This window comes from Bufo gargarizans, chromosome 5 (assembly GCF_014858855.1).
Source record: "Bufo gargarizans isolate SCDJY-AF-19 chromosome 5, ASM1485885v1, whole genome shotgun sequence".
Classification (NCBI taxonomy): Eukaryota; Metazoa; Chordata; class Amphibia; order Anura; family Bufonidae; genus Bufo; species Bufo gargarizans.
In genome coordinates, this window is record NC_058084.1 from 492,232,148 (window position 1) to 492,255,643 (window position 23,496).

The 23,496-nt window shown below is 43.9% G+C and overlaps 1 protein-coding gene across 3 annotated transcripts in view; it reads right to left on the minus strand.

The window, feature by feature from the left end:
• SYT3 (synaptotagmin 3) overlaps window positions 1-23,496 on the minus strand; it is a 318,843-nt gene that overhangs the window by 170,159 nt on the left and 125,188 nt on the right. For all 3 annotated transcript variants that reach the window (XM_044294267.1, XM_044294269.1, XM_044294268.1), the window contains exon 3: window positions 15,458-15,624. In XM_044294267.1, coding sequence (XP_044150202.1) covers window positions 15,458-15,602 — 145 coding nt within the window. In that variant the 5' untranslated portion in view covers window positions 15,603-15,624. The remainder of the gene's footprint in view (window positions 1-15,457; window positions 15,625-23,496) is intronic.

Genomic DNA, 23,496 nt, shown 5'->3' on the forward strand with positions numbered 1-23,496 from the left:
CCTGGAGTCCAATAATATATGGTTATGGGGAGGTAGTTAATGTCTAATCTGGACAAGGGACGGACAGGTCCTGTGGGATCCATGCCTGGTTCATTTTTATGAACGTCAGCTTGTCCACATTGGCTGTAGACAGGCGGCTGCGTTTGTCTGTAATGACGCCCCCTGCCGTGCTGAATACACGTTCAGACAAAACGCTGGCTGCCGGGCAGGCCAGCACCTCCAAGGCATAAAAGGCTAGCTCTGGCCACGTGGACAATTTAGAGACCCAGAAGTTGAATGGGGCCGAACCATCAGTCAGTACGTGGAGGGGTGTGCACACGTACTGTTCCACCATGTTAGTGAAATGTTGCCTCCTGCTAACACGTTGCGTATCAGGTGGTGGTGCAGTTAGCTGTGGCGTGTTGACAAAAGTTTTCCACATCTCTGCCATGCTAACCCTGCCCTCAGAGGAGCTGGCCGTGACACAGCTGCCTTGGCGACCTCTTGCTCCTCCTCTGCCTTGGCCTTGGGCTTCCACTTGTTCCCCTGTGACATTTGGGAATGCTCTCAGTAGCGCGTCTACCAACGTGCGCTTGTACTCGCGCATCTTCCTATCACGCTCCAGTGCAGGAAGTAAGGTGGGCACATTGTCTTTGTAGCGTGGATCCAGCAGGGTGGCAACCCAGTAGTCCGCACAGGTTAAAATGTGGGCAACTCTGCTGTCGTTGCGCAGGCACTGCAGCATGTAGTCGCTCATGTGTGCCAGGCTGCCCAGGGGTAAGGACAAGCTGTCCTCTGTGGGAGGCGTATCGTCATCGTCCTGCCTTTCCCCCCAGCCACGCACCAGTGATGGACCCGAGCTGCGTTGGGTGCCACCCCGCTGTGACCATGCTTCATCCTCATCCTCCTCCACCTCCTCCTCATCCTCGTCCTCCTCGTCCTCCAGTAGTGGGCCCTGGCTGGCCACATTTGTACCTGGCCTCTGCTGTTGCAAAAAACCTCCCTCTGAGTCACTTCGAAGAGACTGGCCTGAAAGTGCTAAAAATGACCCCTCTTCCTCATCCTCCTCCTCCTCCTCCTGGGCCACCTCCTCTTCCATCATCGCCCTAAGTGTTTTCTCAAGGAGACATAGAAGTGGTATTGTAACGCTGATAACGGTGTCATCGCCACTGGCCATGTTGGTGGAGTACTCGAAACAGCGCAACAGGGCACACAGGTCTCGCATGGAGGCCCAGTCATTGGTGGTGAAGTGGTGCTGTTCTGTAGTGCGACTGACCCGTGCGTGCTGCAGCTGAAACTCCACTATGGCCTGCTGCTGCTCGCACAGTCTGTCCAGCATGTGCAAGGTGGAGTTCCACCTGGTGGGCACGTCGCATATGAGGCGGTGAGCGGGAAGGCCGAAGTTACGCTGTAGCGCAGACAGGCGAGCAGCGGCAGGATGTGAACGCCGGAAGCGCGAACAGACGGCCCGCACTTTATGCAGCAGCTCTGACATGTCGGGGTAGTTGTGAATGAACTTCTGCACCACCAAATTCAGCACATGCGCCAAGCAAGGGATGTGCGTCAAATTGGCTAGTCCCAGAGCTGCAACGAGATTTCGCCCATTATCACACACCACCAGGCCGGGCTTGAGGCTCACCGGCAGCAACCACTCGTCGGTCTGTTGTTCAATACCCCGCCACAACTCCTGTGCGGTGTGGGGCCTGTCCCCCAAACATATGAGTTTCAGAATGGCCTGCTGACGTTTACCCCGGGCTGTGCTGAAGTTGGTGGTGAAGGTGTGTGGCTGACTGGATGAGCAGGTGGAAGAAGAGGAGGAGGAAGCCGAGAAGGAGGAGGTGGCAACAGGAGGCAAAGAATGTTGCCCTGCGATCCTTGGCGGCGGCAGGACGTGCGCCAAACAGCTCTCCGCCTGGGGCCCAGCTGCCACTACATTTACCCAGTGTGCAGTTAGGGAGATATAGCGTCCCTGGCCGTGCTTACTGGTCCACGTATCTGTGGTTAGGTGGACCTTGCTACAGATGGCGTTGCGCAGTGCACACTTGATTTTATCGGATACTTGGTTGTGCAGGGAAGGCACGGCTCTCTTGGAGAAGTAGTGCCGGCTGGGAACAACATACTGTGGGACAGCAAGCGACATGAGCTGTTTGAAGCTGTCTGTGTCCACCAGCCTAAATGACAGCATTTCATAGGCCAGTAGTTTAGAAATGCTGGCATTCAGGGCCAGGGATCGAGGGTGGCTAGGTGGGAATTTACGCTTTCTATCAAATGTTTGTGAGATGGAGAGCTGAACGCTGGCGTGTGACATGGTTGAGACGCTTGGTGACGGAGGTGGTGGTGGTGGTGTTGGTGGTACATCCCCTGTTTGCTGGGCGGCAGGTGCCAACGTTCCTCCAGAGGCGGAGGAAGAGGCCGAGGCGGCAGCAGCAGAATAGGCCGAGGCGGCAGCAGCAGAAGAGGTAGCAGGGGGAGCCTGAGTGACTTCCTTGGTTTTAAGGTGTTTACTCCACTGCAGTTCATGCTTTGCATGCAGGTGCCTGGTCATGCAGGTTGTGCTCAGGTTCAGAACGTTAATGCCTCGCTTCAGGCTCTGATGGCACAGCGTGCAAACCACTCGGGTCTTGTCGTCAGCACATTGTTTGAAGAAGTGCCATGCCAGGGAACTCCTTGAAGCTGCCTTTGGGGTGCTCGGTCCCAGATGGCGGCGGTCAGTAGCAGGCGGAGTCTCTTGGCGGCGGGTGTTCTGCTTTTGCCCACTGCTCCCTCTTTTGCTACGCTGTTGGCTCGGTCTCACCACTGCCTCTTCCTCCGAACTGTGAAAGTCAGTGGCACGACCTTCATTCCATGTGGGGTCTAGGACCTCATCGTCCCCTGCATCGTCTTCCACCCAGTCTTGATCCCTGACCTCCTGTTCAGTCTGCACACTGCAGAAAGACGCAGCAGTTGGCACCTGTGTTTCGTCATCATCAGAGACATGCTGAGGTGGTATTCCCATGTCCTCATCATCAGGAAACATAAGTGGTTGTGCGTCAGTGCATTCTATGTCTTTCACCGCTGGGGAAGGGCTAGGTGGATGCCCTTGGGAAACCCTGCCAGCGGAGTCTTCAAACAGCATAAGAGACTGCTGCATAACTTGAGGCTGAGACAGTTTCCCTGGTATGCATGGGGGTGATGTGACAGACTGATGGGGTTGGTTTTCAGGCGCCATCTGTGCGCTTTCTGCAGAAGACTGGGTGGGAGATAATGTGAACGTGCTGGATCCACTGTCGGCCACCCAATTGACTAATGCCTGTACCTGCTCAGGCCTTACCATCCTTAGAACGGCATTGGGCCCCACCATATATCGCTGTAAATTCTGGCGGCTACTGGGACCTGAGGTAGTTGGTACACTAGGACGTGTGGATGTGGCAGAACGGCCACGTCCTCTCCCAGCACCAGAGGGTCCACTAACACCACCACGACCATGTCCACGTCCGCGTCCCTTACTAGATGTTTTTCTCATTGTTATGGTTCACCACAACAACAAATATATTATTTGGCCCAATGTATTGTATTCAAATTCAGCGGGATATAAATTTGAGGCCTAGTATTTAGGCGCTGGGTGACCGGTATGGATTTAGTGACAGAATTAGACTTGGAAATGCACAGAAGCGTGTGTGTGAAGTTATTCTGAATGACCCAATGTGCACCTTGAATATTATATACCCTTTTTGGGATAGATTTCAAATAGCTCTGATATAGCAGGAACCACTAAATTATGAAATTGCTAAATTGGGAATTGTACTTCAACCCAGAACAAAAAATGTGCTTTGACGGGCACTAAATAACTTTCCCAGCTACAACAGTACAGCGGTAACGAGAGATTTAGAGGGATTTAAATTTGAGGCCTAGTATTTAGGCGCTGGGTGACAGGTATGGGTTTAGTGACAGAATTAGACTTGGAAATACACAGTAGCGGGTGTGTGTGAAGTTATTCTGAATGACCCAATGTGCACCTTCAATATTATATACCCTTTTTGGGATAGATTTCAAATAGCTCTGATATAGCAGGAACCACTAAATTATGAAATTGCTAAATTGGGAATTGTACTTCAACCCAGAACAAAAAATGTGCTTTGACGGACACTAAATATCTTGCCCAGCAACAACAGTACAGCGGTGGGTAACGAGAGATTTAGAGGGATTTAAATTTGAGGCCTAGTATTTAGGCGCTGGGTCACCGGTATGGATTTAGTGACAGAATTAGACTTGGAAATGCACAGAAGCGTGTGTGTGAAGTTATTCTGAATGACCCTATGTGCACCTTCAATATTATATACCCTTTTAGGGATAGATTTCAAATAGCTCTGATATAGCAGAAACCACTAAATTATGAAATTGCTAAATTGGGAATTGTACTTCAACCCAGAACAAAAAATGTGCTTTGACGGACACTAAATATCTTGCCCAGCAACAACAGTACAGTGGTGGGTAACGAGAGATTTAGAGGGATTTAAATTTGAGGCCTAGTATTTAGGCGCTGGGTCACCGGTATGGATTTAGTGACAGAATTAGACTTGGAAATGCACAGAAGCGTGTGTGTGAAGTTATTCTGAATGACCCTATGTGCACCTTCAATATTATATACCCTTTTAGGGATAGATTTCAAATAGCTCTGATATAGCAGAAACCACTAAATTATGAAATTGCTAAATTGGGAATTGTACTTCAACCCAGAACAAAAAATGTGCTTTGACGGACACTAAATATCTTGCCCAGCAACAACAGTACAGCGGTGGGTAACGAGAGATTTAGAGGGATTTAAATTTGAGGCCTAGTATTTAGGCGCTGGGTGACAGGTATGGGTTTAGTGACAGAATTAGACTTGGAAATACACAGTAGCGGGTGTGTGTGAAGTTATTCTGAATGACCCAATGTGCACCTTCAATATTATATACCCTTTTTGGGATAGATTTCAAATAGCTCTGATATAGCAGGAACCACTAAATTATGAAATTGCTAAATTGGGAATTGTATTTCAACCCAGAACAAGAAATGTGCTTGAACGGACACTAAATAACTCGCCCAGCTACAGCACTAGGGACAGATTTAGCTGGATATAAATTTGAGGCCTAGTATTTAGGCGCTGGGTGACCGGTATGGATTTAGTGACAGAATTAGACTGGGATATGGCCAAAAAATGAACAGACTATTGCTGGTTAAATGCACTTGGTGTGACAGCTTCACCCTGATGTAGGCTTTAGCCAAAAAACAACCACACCATTGAGGGTTAAATGCACTTGGTGACAGGCGCAGCTTGCCCCTGATTTTGTATATGGCCAAAAAATGAACAGACTATTGCTGGTTAAATGCACTTGGTGTGACAGCTTCACCCTGATGTAGGCTTTAGCCAAAAAACAACCACACCATTGAGGGTTAAATGCACTTGGTGACAGGCGCAGCTTGCCCCTGATTTTGTATATGGCCAAAAAGTGAACAGACTATTGCTGGTTAAATGCACTTGGTGTGACAGCTTCACCCTGATGTAGGCTTTAGCCAAAAAACAACCACACCATTGAGGGTTAAATGCACTTGGTGACAGGCGCAGCTTGCCCCTGATTTTGTATATGGCCAAAAAATGAACAGACTATTGCTGGTTAAATGCACTTGGTGTGACAGCTTCACCCTGATGTAGGCTTTAGCCAAAAAACAACCACACCATTGAGGGTTAAATGCACTTGGTCGCAGCTTGTGCTGGCGCACCACAAGACACAAAATGGCCGCCGATCACCCCAGAAAAATGAGACTGACAAACGGTCTGTGCAGCCTAAAAACAGTGAGCAATTGAGGATCAGCAGCTCAATGATCCACAGCTGCAGATCGATCAGTTAATCAAGTCCTTTGGAGGAGTTAATCTGCCTAATCTCGCCCTACTGTCGCAGCCGCAACCTCTCCCTACGCTAATCAGAGCAGAGTGACGGGCGGCGCTATGTGACTCCAGCTTAAATAGAGGCTGGGTCACATGGTGCTCTGGCCAATCACAGCCATGCCAATAGTAGGCATGGCTGTGATGGCCTCTTGGGGCAAGTAGTATGACGCTTGTTGATTGGCTGCTTTGCAGCCTTTCAAAAAGCGCCAAGAAAGCGTCACAAAAGCGCGAAGAAAGCGACGAACACCGAACCCGAACCCGGACTTTTACGAAAATGTCCGGGTTCGGGTCCGTGTCACGGACACCCCAAAATTCGGTACGAACCCGAACTATACAGTTCGAGTTCGCTCATCCCTATTAAGGATACATTTTTATAAGAATACATTTTTTGTTTTCTACTGAAATATGCAACTAAAGGCTTTACCACGTATATCTGCGGTGCTAAACACAAAATACATTTATCATTTTCTACCGAAATACCTCACTAAAGGTTTTACCATATATAACTGCAAAAGGGAATGCTGAATATATTTTGTTTTTGTACTGAAATAATAAATGCAGAAGTGAAATACGTATTTTTTTTGTTTTGTACTGAAATAGGCCACTTTTATCATAAATAAATACAACAGTAAATTGTGTATATATTTTTTCCTTTTTGTACTGAAATAGGACACTGAACGCTTCCACCACATATAACTGCAGAAGTGAAAGGATGCGTATATATTTTTTCTTTTTGTACTGAAATAGGCCACTAAACTCACCACATATAGGTGCAGAAGGGAAATGCGTATATATTTTTAGTTTTGTACTGAAATAGGCCACTAAAGTCTTTCACCACAAATAAATAAAACAGTGACGTGTGTATATTTTTTTCCTTTTTGTACTGAAATAGGACACTGAATGCTTTCACCACATATAAATGCAGAAGTGAAATGCGTATATACTTTTCCTTTTTGTACTGAAATAGGCCACTAAACCCTTTTGCCACAAATAAGTGCACCAGTGAAGTGTGTATATATATTTTTTCTGTACTGAAATAGGCCACTAAATGCTTTCAACTCATATAACTGCAGAAGTGAACTGAGAATATATTTTTCTTTTTGTACTGAAATAGGCCAGTAAAGATTTAAGCAGAAATAAATGCACCAGTGAAGTGCGTATATATTTTACTTTCTGTACTGAAATAGGCCAATAAACGCTTTCAACACATATAACTGCAGAAGTGAACTGAGAATATATTGTTCTTTTTGTACTGAAATAGGCCACTAAACGATTTTACGACAAATAACTGCACCAGTGAAGTGCGTATATTTTTTTCTTTCTGTACTGAAATAGGCCACTAAACGCTTTCAACACATATAACTGCAGAAGTAAACTGAGAGTATATTTTTCTTTTTGTACAAAAATAGTCCAGTAAACAAATTTAGCAGAAATAAATGCACCAGTGAAGTGCGTATATATTTTATTTTCTGTACTGAAATAGGCCAATAAACGCTTTTAACACATATAACTGCAGATGTGAACAGAGAATATATTTTTCTTTTTGTACTGAAATTAACCACTAAATGACTAGCTGAAATAAATGCACCAGTGAAGTGCGCATGGTATATTTTTTTTTCCTTTTTGTACTGAAATAGGACACTCAACGCTTTCACCACATAAAACTGCAGAAGTAAAATGCGTAAATATTTTTTCTTTTTGAACTGAAATAGACCACTAAACTCTTTCACCACAAATAAATGCAACAGTGAAGTGCGTCTATTTTTTCCATTTTGTACTGAAATAGGACACTGAATGCTTTCACCACATATAAATGCAGAAGTGAAATGCTTATATATTTTTCCTTTTTGAACTGAAATAGACCACTAAACTCTTTCAACACAAATAACTGCAGAAAGGAAATGCGTATATATTTTTATTTTATCACAGATATAAGCCACTAAAGGCTTTTCAACATAGCACTTGCACCACAATGACATGAACAAATTGCTGGAATGCCAGAGCTGTATAATGGCTATTTAGATCCCCAAATAATGTTTCCCTGCACTTGTAAATCGTTTTTTTTTTTTCACAATGAGGTTTTTCTAGCACTGTCCCTAGTGACTTCAGACTCCCTCCCTGCACTAAGATGCTGTGAAATGATTCCTCCCTATCCTTTCCCTGCACTTATAAATCATTTTTTCCGTTTTTTTTTTCACAATGTGGTTTTTCTTATTGCTGTCCCTAGCGCCTTCTCATGTCTGTCCCTGCACTCAGAACACTGGAAAATGTCTGTCTCTAAGATGGCGTATTTATAGGGCTGTGACATCACAGTGCTGGCTGCTGATTGGCTGCAGGCATGGCATTATGGGTCAGCCCACCTTCCCAGAGTTCCTTGCCCCATGTCCTCACACATGTAGCCACCATTTTAGGAAAAATTGCGATTTGTTACCACGAAGGGCGAGAAAATTAGTTGCAAATTGATTTTTCCTGAAATTCAGATCGAATTCCACTTCATCTGATTCTATTCACTCATCTCTATTGACATCATATCAACAACATGTGACCACAGCAGCCAATTACTGGCCTCTTCAGTGCACCTCTAAGGCCAATGATTGGCTGCATCAGTCATATGTTTTCAATGTGACGTCACCACTGCAGCCAGGCAAACAGAATGTGGCCATGAGAACCTAAGTGGTAGCATGGGAAATGCCAAGTAAGTAGTGATTGAATCCTTATTGCAAGTGAATCAATTGGGGTTGTACAGTTTTCTCCTAAAACTGGATAAACTCTTTAATTCCTTAATGACTGGAGTATTTTAGACCTTATTGATCAAGCATTTTTTTTCATAGTCCCATAACTTTTTTACATTTCCACTGACATAGGATAATTTTTTTGCCACCATTTTGGATACATACTGTATATTGCAATGCCTAACTTTTAATATGTTGGGGAGAAGAGAAAAAAACTGAAATTCTGTCATTGCTTTTTGGGTTTTGTCTTTACCGTATTTACCTGCAGTATACATAACATAATGACTTCATTGTGCAGGTCAGTATGATTATGGCGATAATAATTTATCTATCCTAAGTTTAGCATAGCTGTGTGAGAGCTTGCTTGTTGTGGACCGAGCTATAGCTTTTTTCGGTTTTGTGGTACATACAACTTTTGATCCCTTTTTACTCTTTTTTTAGGAGGAGCTGACAATTTTGGCATTGTTTTTATTTTTTATATTTTAACAACACGTTCATGCAAAATAAATAGCATAATAGCTGTATAGTTTGGCTATTAGAGATGCAGCAATGCCTATTATGTGTAATTTGTTAAAAAAAAATATACATTTTCTATGTACAAATTAATATATTTTTAACTTTTTTTTTTTTACCTTTTATTGCAGTTTAGTTACTAAATGTTTTGTCTCAAACCCATGCGCTGGCAGTACATCTACCACTGGTCTAAATCTACATAAGCTTCCTTGCCGGCATATATTTAGAATGTTTTCTACGCCTAAAACAGGGTTACAAAATGATAAATGAGACGGGCCTGCAGCCCGCCCCCTTCTCTGTCCTCTTTTTAGACCTTGCATGAGCAGGGATAGTCTCACATTGCGGCACAAATAACCTTTACGCTGCAATCTGCAACAGATATAGGCCAGAAAACTGGCGTATATCTCATAAAAAATGACCCCATACTTGCTTGATTGCTTACATAAAACCCTATAAATTATATCTGTAAAGAATAAATCAAGGCAACTGGACGTACTGTGGATTTCTTGAAAACGTTTCACTCGTTCTTCCAACGAGCTTTCAGAATTGAGAAAGCTCGCTGGAAGAACAAGTGAAACGTTTTCAAGAAATCTACAGTAAGTCCAGTTGCCTTGATTTATTCTTTACAGATATAGCATGACCTGGATAAATGAGAACCTTCACAGACACTATAAATTATGTCTGTCCGTTTTTCTCAGGGTGTAATAGGTTTCCTTACGTGGTAGAACCAGAGGCCATTGATAAGCCCCCTGACATGCCAAGGCAATATATTGACATCTGTCAGCTGTTAGATTTACAGAAGCAACCCGAAGAATTCTAACTGCAGCTCTGGATGGGGAAAAAAAACTAGAACATAGTCAACAGCTTTTAAAGCAACGTTTTTACCTGATTTAACAAACAGATTCTTGGCTATGACATGTTCAACGCTCAGTAAAAGAAAAATTATTTGTCCCATTATTCCTGATTATATAAAATTGACCATTTTGACTTCGTCTTGACATTTTTATCTTTCCTTCAGCAGTTAACCTACTTAAATGCCAAGGCCATCAGATTTCCTGGCATCTCAACGCTGCTGAATCGCGAAAGAAATGGTGACTGGCAAAATTAAACTTATTATTACTATTAATGAGCCTGCGGAGAAATCACAGTTTGGGGAAACTGCTATACTATTAGACATACTGTAGATTAACATGTCAGCTACTGAAATATTACTCTGTGTGTGAGCAGAAGACTACTGCAGAGACATGCTGTAAAAATCAAGAAATATTAAGGTAATTTGTCGTAAAATATATTGTTGGAAGCAAATACCAGCTATTTTCTCTAAATTGCACCAATCTATAATAATTACCTGAGAAAATAACAAAGTTGGAGTATGGCCTCATGCACACGACCGTTGTTTTGGTCCACATCCGAGCCGCAGTATTTGCGGCTTGGATGTGGACCCATTTACTCCAATGGGGCCGCAAAAGATGCTTTCCGCATCCGTTGCTCCATTCCATGGTCTTCAAAAAAAATAAAAATAACCTGCCCTATTCTTGTCAATTTTGCGGACAAGAATAGGTAGTTATATTAATGGCTGTCTGCACCGCTCCGCAAATTGCGGTCCGCAATTTGCGTACCACAAAACACACAACGGTCTTGTGCATGAGGCCTATTTCAAAGGCTTCAATCAAAGATTCTCATGTCACAAATCTCATTGACCTGCATTGGCAACGTTTTATAAATAATATATTCAAAAAAAATTCTACATCTCTACAACCAGTAGAAAAAAACATTAATCTAGATCATAATAATTAAAAAAGAAACGGTCTTAGGGCTCATTCAAAAACAGACATCACACAAAGTGAACGCTTACCTATTATAGTTGACCAATTTTACTTGGAGTTATTTTTTTCACCTAAATTCACTTTTTCAGTTTCTACCAACAACTGCTTGTGCCCTTTCCAAGGAAGAATAAGGATTTGTTTTCTAGCTTAAGAACAGAATAGGAGGACTATGCACATGTATATATAAACCAGCCAAACCACAGACTCATCCAAAAGGAAGAGGGACCCATCTGGAGACAGCTCTTTTGCATTTCTTGAAAGAGTCTGCAGACTGTAATCATTTTGGAGGAGTCTCTGGTTTGTCGGGCATGAGATAGTTTTCTTTCTTTTGGGAGAGGGATAATCTACATAATTTTTCCCATGGAGCACTGACTGAAAATAAGTCTCATCCATCGGCTGCGTCTCTTCAACAAGAAGCAGTAACCCCGGAGATATTTTCCAGTTACATGTAGATGAGACACGCATGTTTTTTTGCTGCCGCCAGTTTGTAAGATGGTTAAAAATCAGCCCTGCCCATCTTAGAAAGAGAGATATATCCTTAAAGGGTTTCTGTCACCTAAAAAAATGGGTATTAAGCTGGCTGACATTAGCGATGTGCTAATGTCATCTGAACATAGCTAGTATTAGTGCCATCTCACTGCATAAAGCTTTTATTGAGAAAAACTGACTTTTATAATATGCTAATTAGCCTCTAGGAGCCGGGGGGGACCGTTGCACCTGCTCCTAGAGGCTCAGTTTGCCCACCTCTTTTCACGCCCTTCTTCTCCTGATTGACAGGGCCAGGGCAGCGCTGCTCTCCTCTTGCCGGCCATGGCTGCAGTGTAAATCTTATGCCGTTCAGTATTCGGCGCAGGCGCAGTGAGGGAAGGGCGCTCGGCGAGAGACTTCCTCACTGCTCCTGCGCTGAATACTGAACGGCGCGAGATTTACACTGCAGACACGGCTGGTGAGAGGAGAGGAGCGCTGCCCTGGCCCTGCCAATCAAGAGAAGAAGGGCGTGAAAAGAGGTGGGCAAACGGAGCCTCTAGGAGCAGGTGCAACGCCCACCCTACTCCTAGAGGCTAATTAGCATATTATAAAAGTCTGTTTTTCTCAATAAGGCTTTAGGCAATGAGATGGCACTAATATAGTTATGTTCAGCTGACATTAGCACATCGCTTAATGTCAGCCAGCTTAATTCCCATTTTTCAGGTGACAGAAACCCTTTAAAAGTAACTGTTGATGGGTTATGTTTGACCCTACTGGAGATAATACCACCTAGTTGAACTGATGATGTTATGTTGAGATGGTTGTGGTTTGCTCTGTGATGTGTGGGAGATGCCATGTGTTTTGTTGACACCATGATGGAAATGTATAAAGATTACTTCATGGGCAGACAGTGAAAGTGTACTGACACTCTAGGCGAGTCATATAACCTGGGAGGGATCTGATGAACATCACAGTGACTGCACTGAAAGAGCTTGAAAAGAGGAGGTGATTAGTACTAAAAATAAGGGTACAAAAACTCGGGGATTAGCAAGGGCAACTGAGGCCAAATACCTAAATGGAGTTGAGGACAGAACTGAGAGTCTACCTGGTCCATACATCTTGGAAACAGGAAAGACCTGCAAGAGACAGGTCATAGACTTTACCAGCCTGCTGCTTATAAGCAATATTGTGTAAGAGAATGTGTGCAATAGCCTGTATTTCATGGAATGGCATGTATGATAAAGACTGATAAGAGTGTGCACAGTGCTTTTGAAGTCAGGGACCATAGACTCTAATAGGACAATTCCATTTTAAGCTGGGAGCATCAGATTCCTATGTTACCCACCATCAGCAACATTTGCATTCCTGAGTTCAATTGTATCTACTGCGGCGTGACATGGAAGCCGATGGCTCCTTGCTCTGTTGCTCTCACTCATAGGTCGTAGGCCACTAGTCTTGAAGTCTATTGTCACGGTACAATGAGGAGGAAACTTGGAAACAACAAGGCCAGGAGGAGGAATAAGGGAGCAGGTCACCTCCTACAGCGTCCCTAATTCTGGCACTGACTTCTAACCGTATGAGCCAACCCAGATGGTAGGGGGGCTTATACTCCAAAACCTTGGAGCCCTACTAACCCTCAAGAAATCCCTGGACTAGGAGCAGGGTAAAACCGACCCGTTCCTCCAAAACACGGACGAACAGGAGTCTCCACCTGCCAAGTTGCAAAGAAAGGAGACACTATACAGCATATGGAATTGGCAGGTAAACGACGAATACAACACACTTACTTGCCAATTCCATATAACTTGACTAACTGTGCCAGCATAAAGGAAGCATTATTACTATTGAGGGCACCAAAGTGTTTATTAGTAATATTGGCAAATTATAGGGGGCATTATTCTTTCTGGAGGCATTATATGGGAAATTAATAATATTGGGTCACTCTACAAGGAGTGCAGAATTATTAGGCAAATGAGTATTTTGACCACATCATCCTCTTTATGCATGTTGTCTTACTCCAAGCTGTATAGGCTCGAAAGCCTACTACCAATTAAGCATATTAGGTGATGTGCATCTCTGTAATGAGAAGGGGTGTGGTCTAATGACATCAACACCATATATCAGGTGTGCATAATTATTAGGCAACTTCCTTTCCTTTGGCAAAATGGGTCAAAAGAAGGACTTGACAGGCTCAGAAAAGTCAAAAATAGTGAGATATCTTGCAGAGGGATGCAGCACTCTTAAAATTGCAAAGCTTCTGAAGCGTGATCATCGAACAATCAAGCGTTTCATTCAAAATAGTCAACAGGGTCGCAAAAAGCGTGTGGAAAAACCAAGGCGCAAAATAACTGCCCATGAACTGAGAAAAGTCAAGCGTGCAGCTGCCAAGATGCCACTTGCCACCAGTTTGGACATATTTCAGAGCTGCAACATAACTGGAGTGCCCAAAAGCACAAGGTGTGCAATACTCAGAGACATGGCCAAGGTAAGAAAGGCTGAAAGACGACCACCACTGAACAAGACACACAAGCTGAAACGTCAAGACTGGGCCAAGAAATATCTCAAGACTGATTTTTCTAAGGTTTTATGGACTGATGAAATGAGAGTGAGTCTTGATGGGCCAGATGGATGGGCCCGTGGCTGGATTGGTAAAGGGCAGAGAGCTCCAGTCCGACTCAGACAGACGCCAGCAAGGTGGAGGTGGAGTACTGGTTTGGGCTGGTATCATCAAAGATGAGCTTGTGGGGCCTTTTCGGGTTGAGGATGGAGTCAAGCTCAACTCCCAGTCCTACTGCCAGTTTCTGGAAGACACCTTCTTCAAGCAGTGGTACAGGAAGAAGTCTGCATCCTTCAAGAAAAACATGATTTTCATGCAGGACAATGCTCCATCACACGTGTCCAAGTACTCCACAGCGTGGCTGGCAAGAAAGGGTATAAAAGAAGAAAATCTAATGACATGGCCTCCTTGTTCACCTGATCTGAACCCCATTGAGAACCTGTGGTCCATCATCAAATGTGAGATTTACAAGGAGGGAAAACAGTACACCTCTCTGAACAGTGTCTGGGAGGCTGTGGTTGCTGCTGCACGCAATGTTGATGGTGAACAGATCAAAACACTGACAGAATCCATGTATGGCAGGCTTTTGAGTGTTCTTGCAAAGAAAGGTGGCTATATTGGTCACTGATTTGTTTTTGTTTTGTTTTTGAATGTCAGAAATGTATATTTGTGAATGTTGAGATGTTATATTGGTTTCACTGGTAAAAATAAATAATTGAAATGGGTATATATTTGTTTTTTGTTAAGTTGCCTAATAATTATGCACAGTAATAGTCACCTGCACACACAGATATCCCCCTAAAATAGCTGAAACTAAAAACAAACTAAAAACTACTTCCAAAAATATTCAGCTTTGATATTAATGAGTTTTTTGGGTTCATTGAGAACATGGTTGTTGTTCAATAATAAAATTAATCCTAAAAAATACAACTTGCCTAATAAATTCTGCACTCCCTGTAGGGTATTATTATTAGCGGCAATATAGGGGACAATACTGAATGCAATATAGGGGGCATTATTACTAATGAGGGAACAGTAGCAGTGCTTTATGACTACTGGGGAGCACTAAAGTGGGAATAGTTTCTACTGGAGACTCTGGGGAACATATTACTCCAGGGGCCACTATAGGGGCCATTAGAGGAGCACTATAAGAGAGCACTATAACTGTTGTATGATGCTAGCAGACTGGCAGCTTCTGAGGTGGTATTTTGTTCTGCACTATGGTATTTGGTTCTGCTTGGGCAGTATTTGGCTGCACTATGGTATTGCTGACCCCCTACTGGTCATCCTCACCTTCTGTCAATTTGGACCAGACTACAAGATGGGGTCATTTTTAGCTTTTGGCCACTTTAAGTTCCTTAGAGGATAGACAGCTCTTAATATGTATCAGTAAAAAAAGAAACAAACATCATATAACAATGATTATAATATGCTGATTTGGGTTTAAAATGTGAAAGTAGTATATAAAAATTACCTGAGTCTGTATAGCGTGTCAGCCCAAGGTTTCGCTGTATTTCATAAAATTCCAGACATTTTTCATCTTGTTCATTCTTGTAGCAAAGTTCTTTCATCAACCTCACTGTGATGCTGCAAACATCCTCTTCATAGTCCCCGGACATCTCGTAATACCATCTCTCAACACTAGAGACATAAAAGTAATTTTAATAAAGTACAGTGCACTCAAATATCACCTAATAAAAATAATGGTACAGACTTATTCTGTTTCTTCCAAATAGATGTTCGTCTTGATTTCTGTATCTGTGATAGACCCTTGCCTTTACCCAAACAACAAAGAAATAGAATCTGATAAAAATACATTACACTAAAATCAACAAATACACTAAAAGAAATCGATGTGTGCTATTAATGGGAACTTGGCACATGTTATAGAGCGGGAGGACTTGAGCAAATTGATATGTATTTTATTAATTTAAATTCCCCATCATTCGCGTTCGAGATCAAATGTTCGCGAACCGCTTGTTCACCGCGGGCCCCGTTCAATTTAATGGCAGGTGAACCTAAAAAACCTTCAGGTCATATTTGGAGCCAGCAAACACTTACTAGAAATACACAAATAGTCCCACAACATGGACAGTGATATACCAGAGGGGATCATTGGCAAAAATTTCCACAAAAAATATGTATTTTAATCAGGGGCCATTTTTATGCCTCTTAGAGGAAAACTCTCAAAAATGTTTCCTGCTGGATCCTAGAATTTTTTTTGTTTTAGGCCACGGGAGTACGGGCCCAAAAAATGAGGCATTCACCTGACAGAAAAGGACTGCTCTTCTTGCTCATCCTCCTCCCCCCAGCCAACATCCTCCTCTAACTCCTCTTCAGACTCCTGCTGACTTGTCTCAGATGGAGTAGCCCCCCCTGGGAATTCATTCAGTATTGAGACTTCCTCATCTTCCTGCTCCTGCTCCTTGACATCTTGATCAATGACACAACGAAATACACGCTACAGAAAGAAGGCGTAAGGAGCGATGTCACTGATGGTGCCCTGGCTGCGACTGACCAGTTTGGTGATCTCATCAAAAGGCAGAAGAAGTCTGCATGCATCGTGCATGAGCATCCACTGGCGCGGTGAATAGAAACCAAGCTCCCCAGAACCTGTCCTGCTGCAGAGTTCGTACAGATAGTCGTTAACGGCAAATTGCTGCTGAAGAAGTCCATCAAGCATATACAAGGTGGAGTTTCAGCGCGTCAGGCTGTCACAAACCAGACGTCTGACATGCAAGTTATGTCGCCACTGAACGTCAGCAAGGCGAGCCATGGCCGTGTAAGATCCTCTAAAACAGTGTTTCCCAACTAGTGTGCCTCCAGCTGTTGCAAAACTACAGCTCCCAGCATGCCTGGACAGCCTTTGGCTGTGCGGGCATGCTGGGAGTTGTAGTTTTGCAACAGCTGGAGGCACACTGGTTGGGAAACACTGCTTTAAAATGGCCAGAGATTTTCCTGGCCTGTCGCAAGACGTCCTGGACCCTGGGGTATTTGGAAACGAATCACTGCACGACTAAGTTCGGCCTGTGACCGCAGAGCTGAAAGCAGTGTAGGACACGTGTGGCTCTTGACTTTTAAGCACAACATCCACAGCACAGCATGGAAACGTCTCACCTGGGACGTTGAATAGGTTCTGGGGAGCTTGGGGGGTGCAGCGGAAGAGGCGGTAGCAGTGGAAAAGGAGGAGTCAGCCGCGGAGGAGAAGGAGGATGGAGTAGGAGGAGGAAAAGAAGAGGCAGGCCTGCATGCAATCCATGGCGGTAACACCAAATCCACACGGGAGCCACGGGTTATATGCTTGAAGGCTGTCAGAAGGTTCACCCAGTGGGCAGTAAAAGTTATGTACCTTCCCTGCCCATGTTTGCTAGACCACGTGTATGTGGTCACATGTATCTTGGCACCGACACTGTGTGCCAGAGATATATTCACTTGCCACTGAACGTGGCCATATAGCTCTAGGATGCCCTTCTGGGAAAAATATTTCCTTCCGGGGACCTTCCATTGCGGTGTGCCAATGGCTACAAATTTTCTAAAGGACTCCTAGTCCACCAGTTTATATGGCAGTAGTTGGCAGGCCAGCAGTTCTAACAAGCCAAGCCATTGGGCAAGAGGGTTATCCGGCATCATCATCATTTTATGCTCGAATATTTGGGCCACGGAAGCCTGCTTTATGCCAGATGAATGCAACGATGGCACAGTGGAAGGTGCAGTGGAGGACAAATGTGAGGCGATAGGAGAAGGAAAAGAGGCTGGACATGGAGCACCTGGAGTGTGGCTTTGTGGGTTTTGACGGTATTGCTCCCACTGGGCTCAGTGATGGGAGGCCAGGTGCCTTCTCAAGGCGGTCATCCCTAGGTGAGTGTTGGGCTTACCGCGACTTATACGTTGACAGAACAGGCTGCAGATACATTTGCAGTCTGCTTTTTGCCTCCTGTGCCCTGTGAGCTGTGCCTGCTTCTCCTCCTTCTCCTCCCTCTCTGCTGCTCCGTCTCTCCCTCTGAACTCCCCTCCTCTTCCTCTCTTGTAGGCACCCACGTGATGTCCATCGACACGTCATCATCCTCACCTTCACCACCACTGACATTTGAGATCTCGGAGTAGGCAGCAACAGAGGGGACCACCCTCCTTGGGCTGTTCTGGGTACTGTCGTCAGACCGCTGGGTGGCTGCCGTTGCTACCTCCTCTTCCTCATCCGATGTCAAGAATGGCTGCGCATTAGTAAGGTCTGGGAATGGATGTAAAAATAATTCCTCTGACTCGTATGGAGGGGCTATGGTGGTGGTGGTGGTGTCTTTGGGGGTGCACATAGCTAAGAGTGAGGAGGGTACAGATACAGAGGATGAGGAGGGTGCAGAAGCGGAAGGGTGAGTGAGCCACTTAACCAACTCTGGTGCATCCTTTGAAGTAATCGCACGCGCCATCTCCAACTTCCCACTTAGGCTTCAGCCTGGTGCACCTGCCCGAACCCTACCACCCCTGCGGAACAGCCTGCCTCTTCCTCTGCCTGTCATTTTCAAAATGACCCTGTGCCTGAGTCCCTATAGAAGAGCAGTATTTGTGGAAGCAGGTATAATGCAGACCTCAATCAATATTTGGTGGAAGCAGGTATATCTAACCCCTTAATCAATCTTTTTTGGAAGCAGGTATAACACACCTCTCAATCCATTTTTTGGGAGGGGCAACTGGTATATCACACCCGTTGCAATTAGTTGTTCCAATAGCGTTTGTCCATCTATATAGCTGCTGTATCGTAGCAGAACCGCACACAACTGCTGCACAGTTCAAATGCACTATATAGAAAGTATATTATAGGTATATCACACACCTGCCTCAATCAGCTTTTTCGTGGGGTCTAAAGGTATATCACACCCATTGCAATTAGTTGTTCCAATACTGTTTAAACATCTATATAGCTGCAGTATCGCAACAAAACCGCACACAACTGCTGCACCGTTCAAATGCACTATATAGAAAGTATATTATAGGTTTATCACACCCCTGCCTCAATCACTTTTTTTGGGAAGCAACTAGTACAGTATATTACACCCGTTGCAATTAGATGTTCCAATAGCGTTTGTCCCTCTATATAGCTGCGGTATCGCAGCAGAACTGCAAACAACTGCTGCACAGTACAAATGCACTACAATATATTATAATGTATATTATATGTATATCATACCCCTCTGTATATCACACCTATCAATAGCACATCTATACCAGTACTTAAAAGGACTTTTGTGGCCCTATTAGCTAACGTTTGATGTCTCTAACAGCCTGTCCCTGCTCCACAAAGCAACCTCTCCCTACACTGACAAAATACAGAAGGTAAAATGGCAGCCAGATCGGGTTCTGTTATAGGGTTGGGGGGTATGTCCATGTGCTGAAACGTCTCAATTGGCTGTCCTATCCCACCTGATGGATGTGTCATGGGTCAAAGTTTGGCGCAATGCAAAAGAATATGACGCGCACGAACAACACCATATGTTCGCATGTTCGGCGGATCGTGAGCGCTCAAAGTTCGCGGCGGATCGTGAGCGCTCAAAGTTCGCCGCGAACCGACCGCCAGACGAACTGTAAGTTCATCACTAATTCTGGACTTTAAAGTGAAGAAGACGGTCCTATTAGTGACTGACAGCTATCTGTGTATACACAATCATAGAGGGAAGGTTGTCAATCACTGATAGGATCACCTCCTTGACTTCAAACCCCAGAATGAGCAGGAATTTAAATAAATGACATACAACTATATATTAATCTGCTCAGCTCCTCCTGCTCTATAGCATGCTGCCTGCAGCTCAAACACCATGTTCAACCTGACAGGTTTCCCTAAAAGGGTCTGTGTAACCAGTAATTTTACTGTTAAACAAAGCACACTGACTTGAAGGGATAGCTCAGTTAAATTTAAAAGTACTTTTCACTTTTTCTTTATTCTGGAGAAAAAAGTACTGATAATCACAGATTAGAACTCCTTAAATATAACAAGAAATAAGTCAGCACAGTATATTGATAATGTACAGTATATACTGTGTATAACGATATGCATATTCTATTAAAAGTTGAAAGCTCACTAGTGTTGACTGACTGGAACTCCACGAAGTGGAATTCGATCTGATTTCCAGGGAAAATTAGTTTTGCCGCAAAGATGAATTTCATCGTGCTTCGTGGTAGCGAATTGATTTTCCCCGAGTGGTGGTAAAAAATTATACTTACCTCATCTGTTTGAGCGCGAACAGCCGGCCGCTGTCATCTTGATTGAAGATCTCGCATGAAATCTTGTGCACGGTAATGCATGACGTCACCATGCCAGCCGATGTGACAATGTCATCACAGACAACATGAGATTTGGCGCTAGATCTTGAATCAAGATGGTGCCAGCCAGCTCTTTGTGATCAAATGAATGAGGTAAGTATGATTTTATAATTTTTTTCTCTATTTTACACCGTATTATTACTATCAGATGCCACAATCAGCTATGAATACGACATCTGAGAGGTACAATGACGGAGGGCGGCACAATCGCCGCTCCCTGTCATTGCACCCACTACTTACAAAGAAATGTGCTTCATGATGAAGTGATTCACAAAGCAATTTTTGGGTAAAAATAGGCAAAGCAGCCAAATCAAATTGTTTTACATTTCGCTCATCACCAGTATTAACGGGTGCTGACTCCGAACTGGCTGAACAAAACAATAAGTAGCCAAGATTTAGAATATTCCTATTTTTGACCATAGATCTATGGAGAAACACAGAAGAGTAAGCCCTGTATATTAGCATAGAAAATAGATGTTTTACACATTCTATGCTATGACCGGACAGATGAGATCCTAGGAGCTTGCTTGCACATGCTTTACTATGCCAACCATAACCTCTTGAGATTTCAGACTACACAGCTAATCTTCTGGCTGTGCTGCTGCTCACAGACAAAGCTGTTTATAGCTTCTGGAGATATAAGCCTGCACAGGGGTTGCTGTCTGAGCCTCCATTGACATGGCCAGTGGCTTATAATACTCATTCAGAGATTTCATCTTGTGCCACTCTTCTAATGGGACTTTCAAATCCCATAAAAGTTGCGCTGTGGAAGAATTAAATGATACTGAAGTGCCAGAGTTCAGGGAGGAACAAGGAATGGTTGCAAAGTCTCACACACTGTGCAGTTCTATGGTGGGATGTCGTTCAACTTTGTATACCAATGGGTTCATTTATCAAACTGGTATAATGTAGATCTGACTTAGTTGCCCATATCAACCAATCACATTCTACCTTTCATTTTGCACAGCTCCTTTGGAAACTGAAAGGTGGAATCTGATTGGTGGGTATGGGGCAACAGTGTTGGATCATCGCGAATATTGGCACTTCGAGAATTTTATCTAGAATATAGTGCTATATCGCGAATATTTTAGATATTTTTTTTCATCAGTTCCCATGATCCCTCACTACTTCTTGCTTGTGGGCCAATGAGAAGGCTGCAATATCTTTGACTTTAGGAGTAGTGTTAATTGCACATTTTCGTATCGCAAATTTTCGTATCGCAAATTTTCCGATTGTCAATTTTCACAATCAAGAAAATAATCACTGGAGATGACTATATGAAACATATTTGCCAAAATATTCGCGAAATATTGCAAATTCGAATATTGCCCCTGTTGCTCATCACTGTGGGGGCAACTAAGCCAGTTCTTCTTTACACCTACACGTGTTAGCATGCTAAATTCAAGGTCTATTCCAGGTCTACAGGATTGACCAAGGGTTAGGCAAAAGCGTTACCCATCTGAAGGTAGTAAAAATGAATGGGTGCCTGGCACAATACTTATTCTAACCAAATATTGCCTTAAATCTTGGATCACTGCTCACAGAGGACATCCCTGTCACACAACTCCCCATTAGCCCTCAGAACTTTGCTTCACCACCATTGATACATCTGAATCTGATTGATATAAATATAAGATAAAAAGACAGGAGTAAGAATCCACTATAGCAGTTGATCCAAGCTTTATCTAAAGTGATAATTTATCTGACAGTCCCAGTGCTGTTTATGCAATGATGCAGACTAAATCTCTGCAGATATATAATTTGTAACTTAAAAATTCTCTGAAGGAGAGTTGTGAGGTTTTTTTTATGATTCCTTTAACCCTTTGGATATCAGAGGCTTTTTTATCTTCATTTTTGCGTTTTCATTTTTCTTCCCTGTCTTCTTAGAGCCATAACTTTTTTAATTTTCTGTTCACATATCAATTCAAGGGCTTGTTTTTTTGCAGGACAAGTTGTATGTTCTAATGCCACCATTTAATATGAAATACAATGTAGTGGGAAGTGGGAAAGAAAATCCAAATGTGGTGGAATTGGAAAAAAAATATCAATTCCTCGTTTTACAGGTTTGTCCCTACAGCGTTCCCTTTGCAGCAAAACTGACCTGGGCCCTTCATTCTCTGGGTCCGTATGATATATGCCTCATTCTCACGTCAGTGTTTTGGTCAGTGATTTCCATTAGTGACTGTGAGCCAAAACAATGAGTGGCGCATCCACAGACCTAATGTATAAGGGAATGAACTTCACCTGTTGTGTGTTTAGGGCCGCACCTGGTTTTGGCTCACAATCACTGATGGAAAGCACTGACTAAAACACTGACGTGTGAATGATTCTATATAGTTAAGGCTGACTTGTCAGCCTGTGTTTATGGGAGGGGGCAGAGGGCCTTTAAATACGGCAGCACGCACGGTTTGCAGTGCAGGGGGGGTGTTCATCCCTGGTCCAAGCAGCGTTCGTTAGCAGCTGCTGCGTCGGAGGACGCTTGATATATGTAAGTTCGCACAGGCCGCGGTGCCCTAAGCCGGCTAAAGTTTATATCGTTTTTCGCTAACCGGGCTTGCATTTCAGGTAAAGCTCCCCCAGCTTCTCGCACACCGGTCACCCGTCTTTCTCCCTCCCCACCTTAACTTTTCTTACCTGCACTCCCGGCCACACCTTCGGCTTCCCTGCACGTGCACTACCCGCCCAATCTCGCAGGGGCGACTGACTCTTTTGCCTGTTGGTTTCTCCATTCTGGTCTTTGGTCCGCCGCTCCTTGTGTTGTGTTCACATGGTGTCTGCCCCAGCTTTTTCTGCCCTGCTAATCATGCTCCTTCAGTCCCCCTGCCCCACAAATATTAATATGCAGCATAACTTACAGCACCCCAGTGTGGTCCCTTTTAAGGTTCTCCAGCTCCTCACTCAATAGCCTTACTCCTGTTTCCAGACAATGCTGCACATGTCCAGTGCACTGATGCTTGCCATAGTAAGACGGGTGGCCAGTTTAGTTTGATAGCTGTGTATTTAATAGAAAACCAGACGACAGTCAATCATTGCTCTCAAAATTACTCCACAAAAAATTAAAAAATAAATGATCGGCACGGGGCTTTAGGCTCCTGTCAATCCCAAAGGGCCTTCATTTACTCAATTGATTCTAGACGATAATCTATTCCTGTCCATGCAATATCATTTTCGTCAAATTTGAGGTTTACGGGGTTCCCTGGC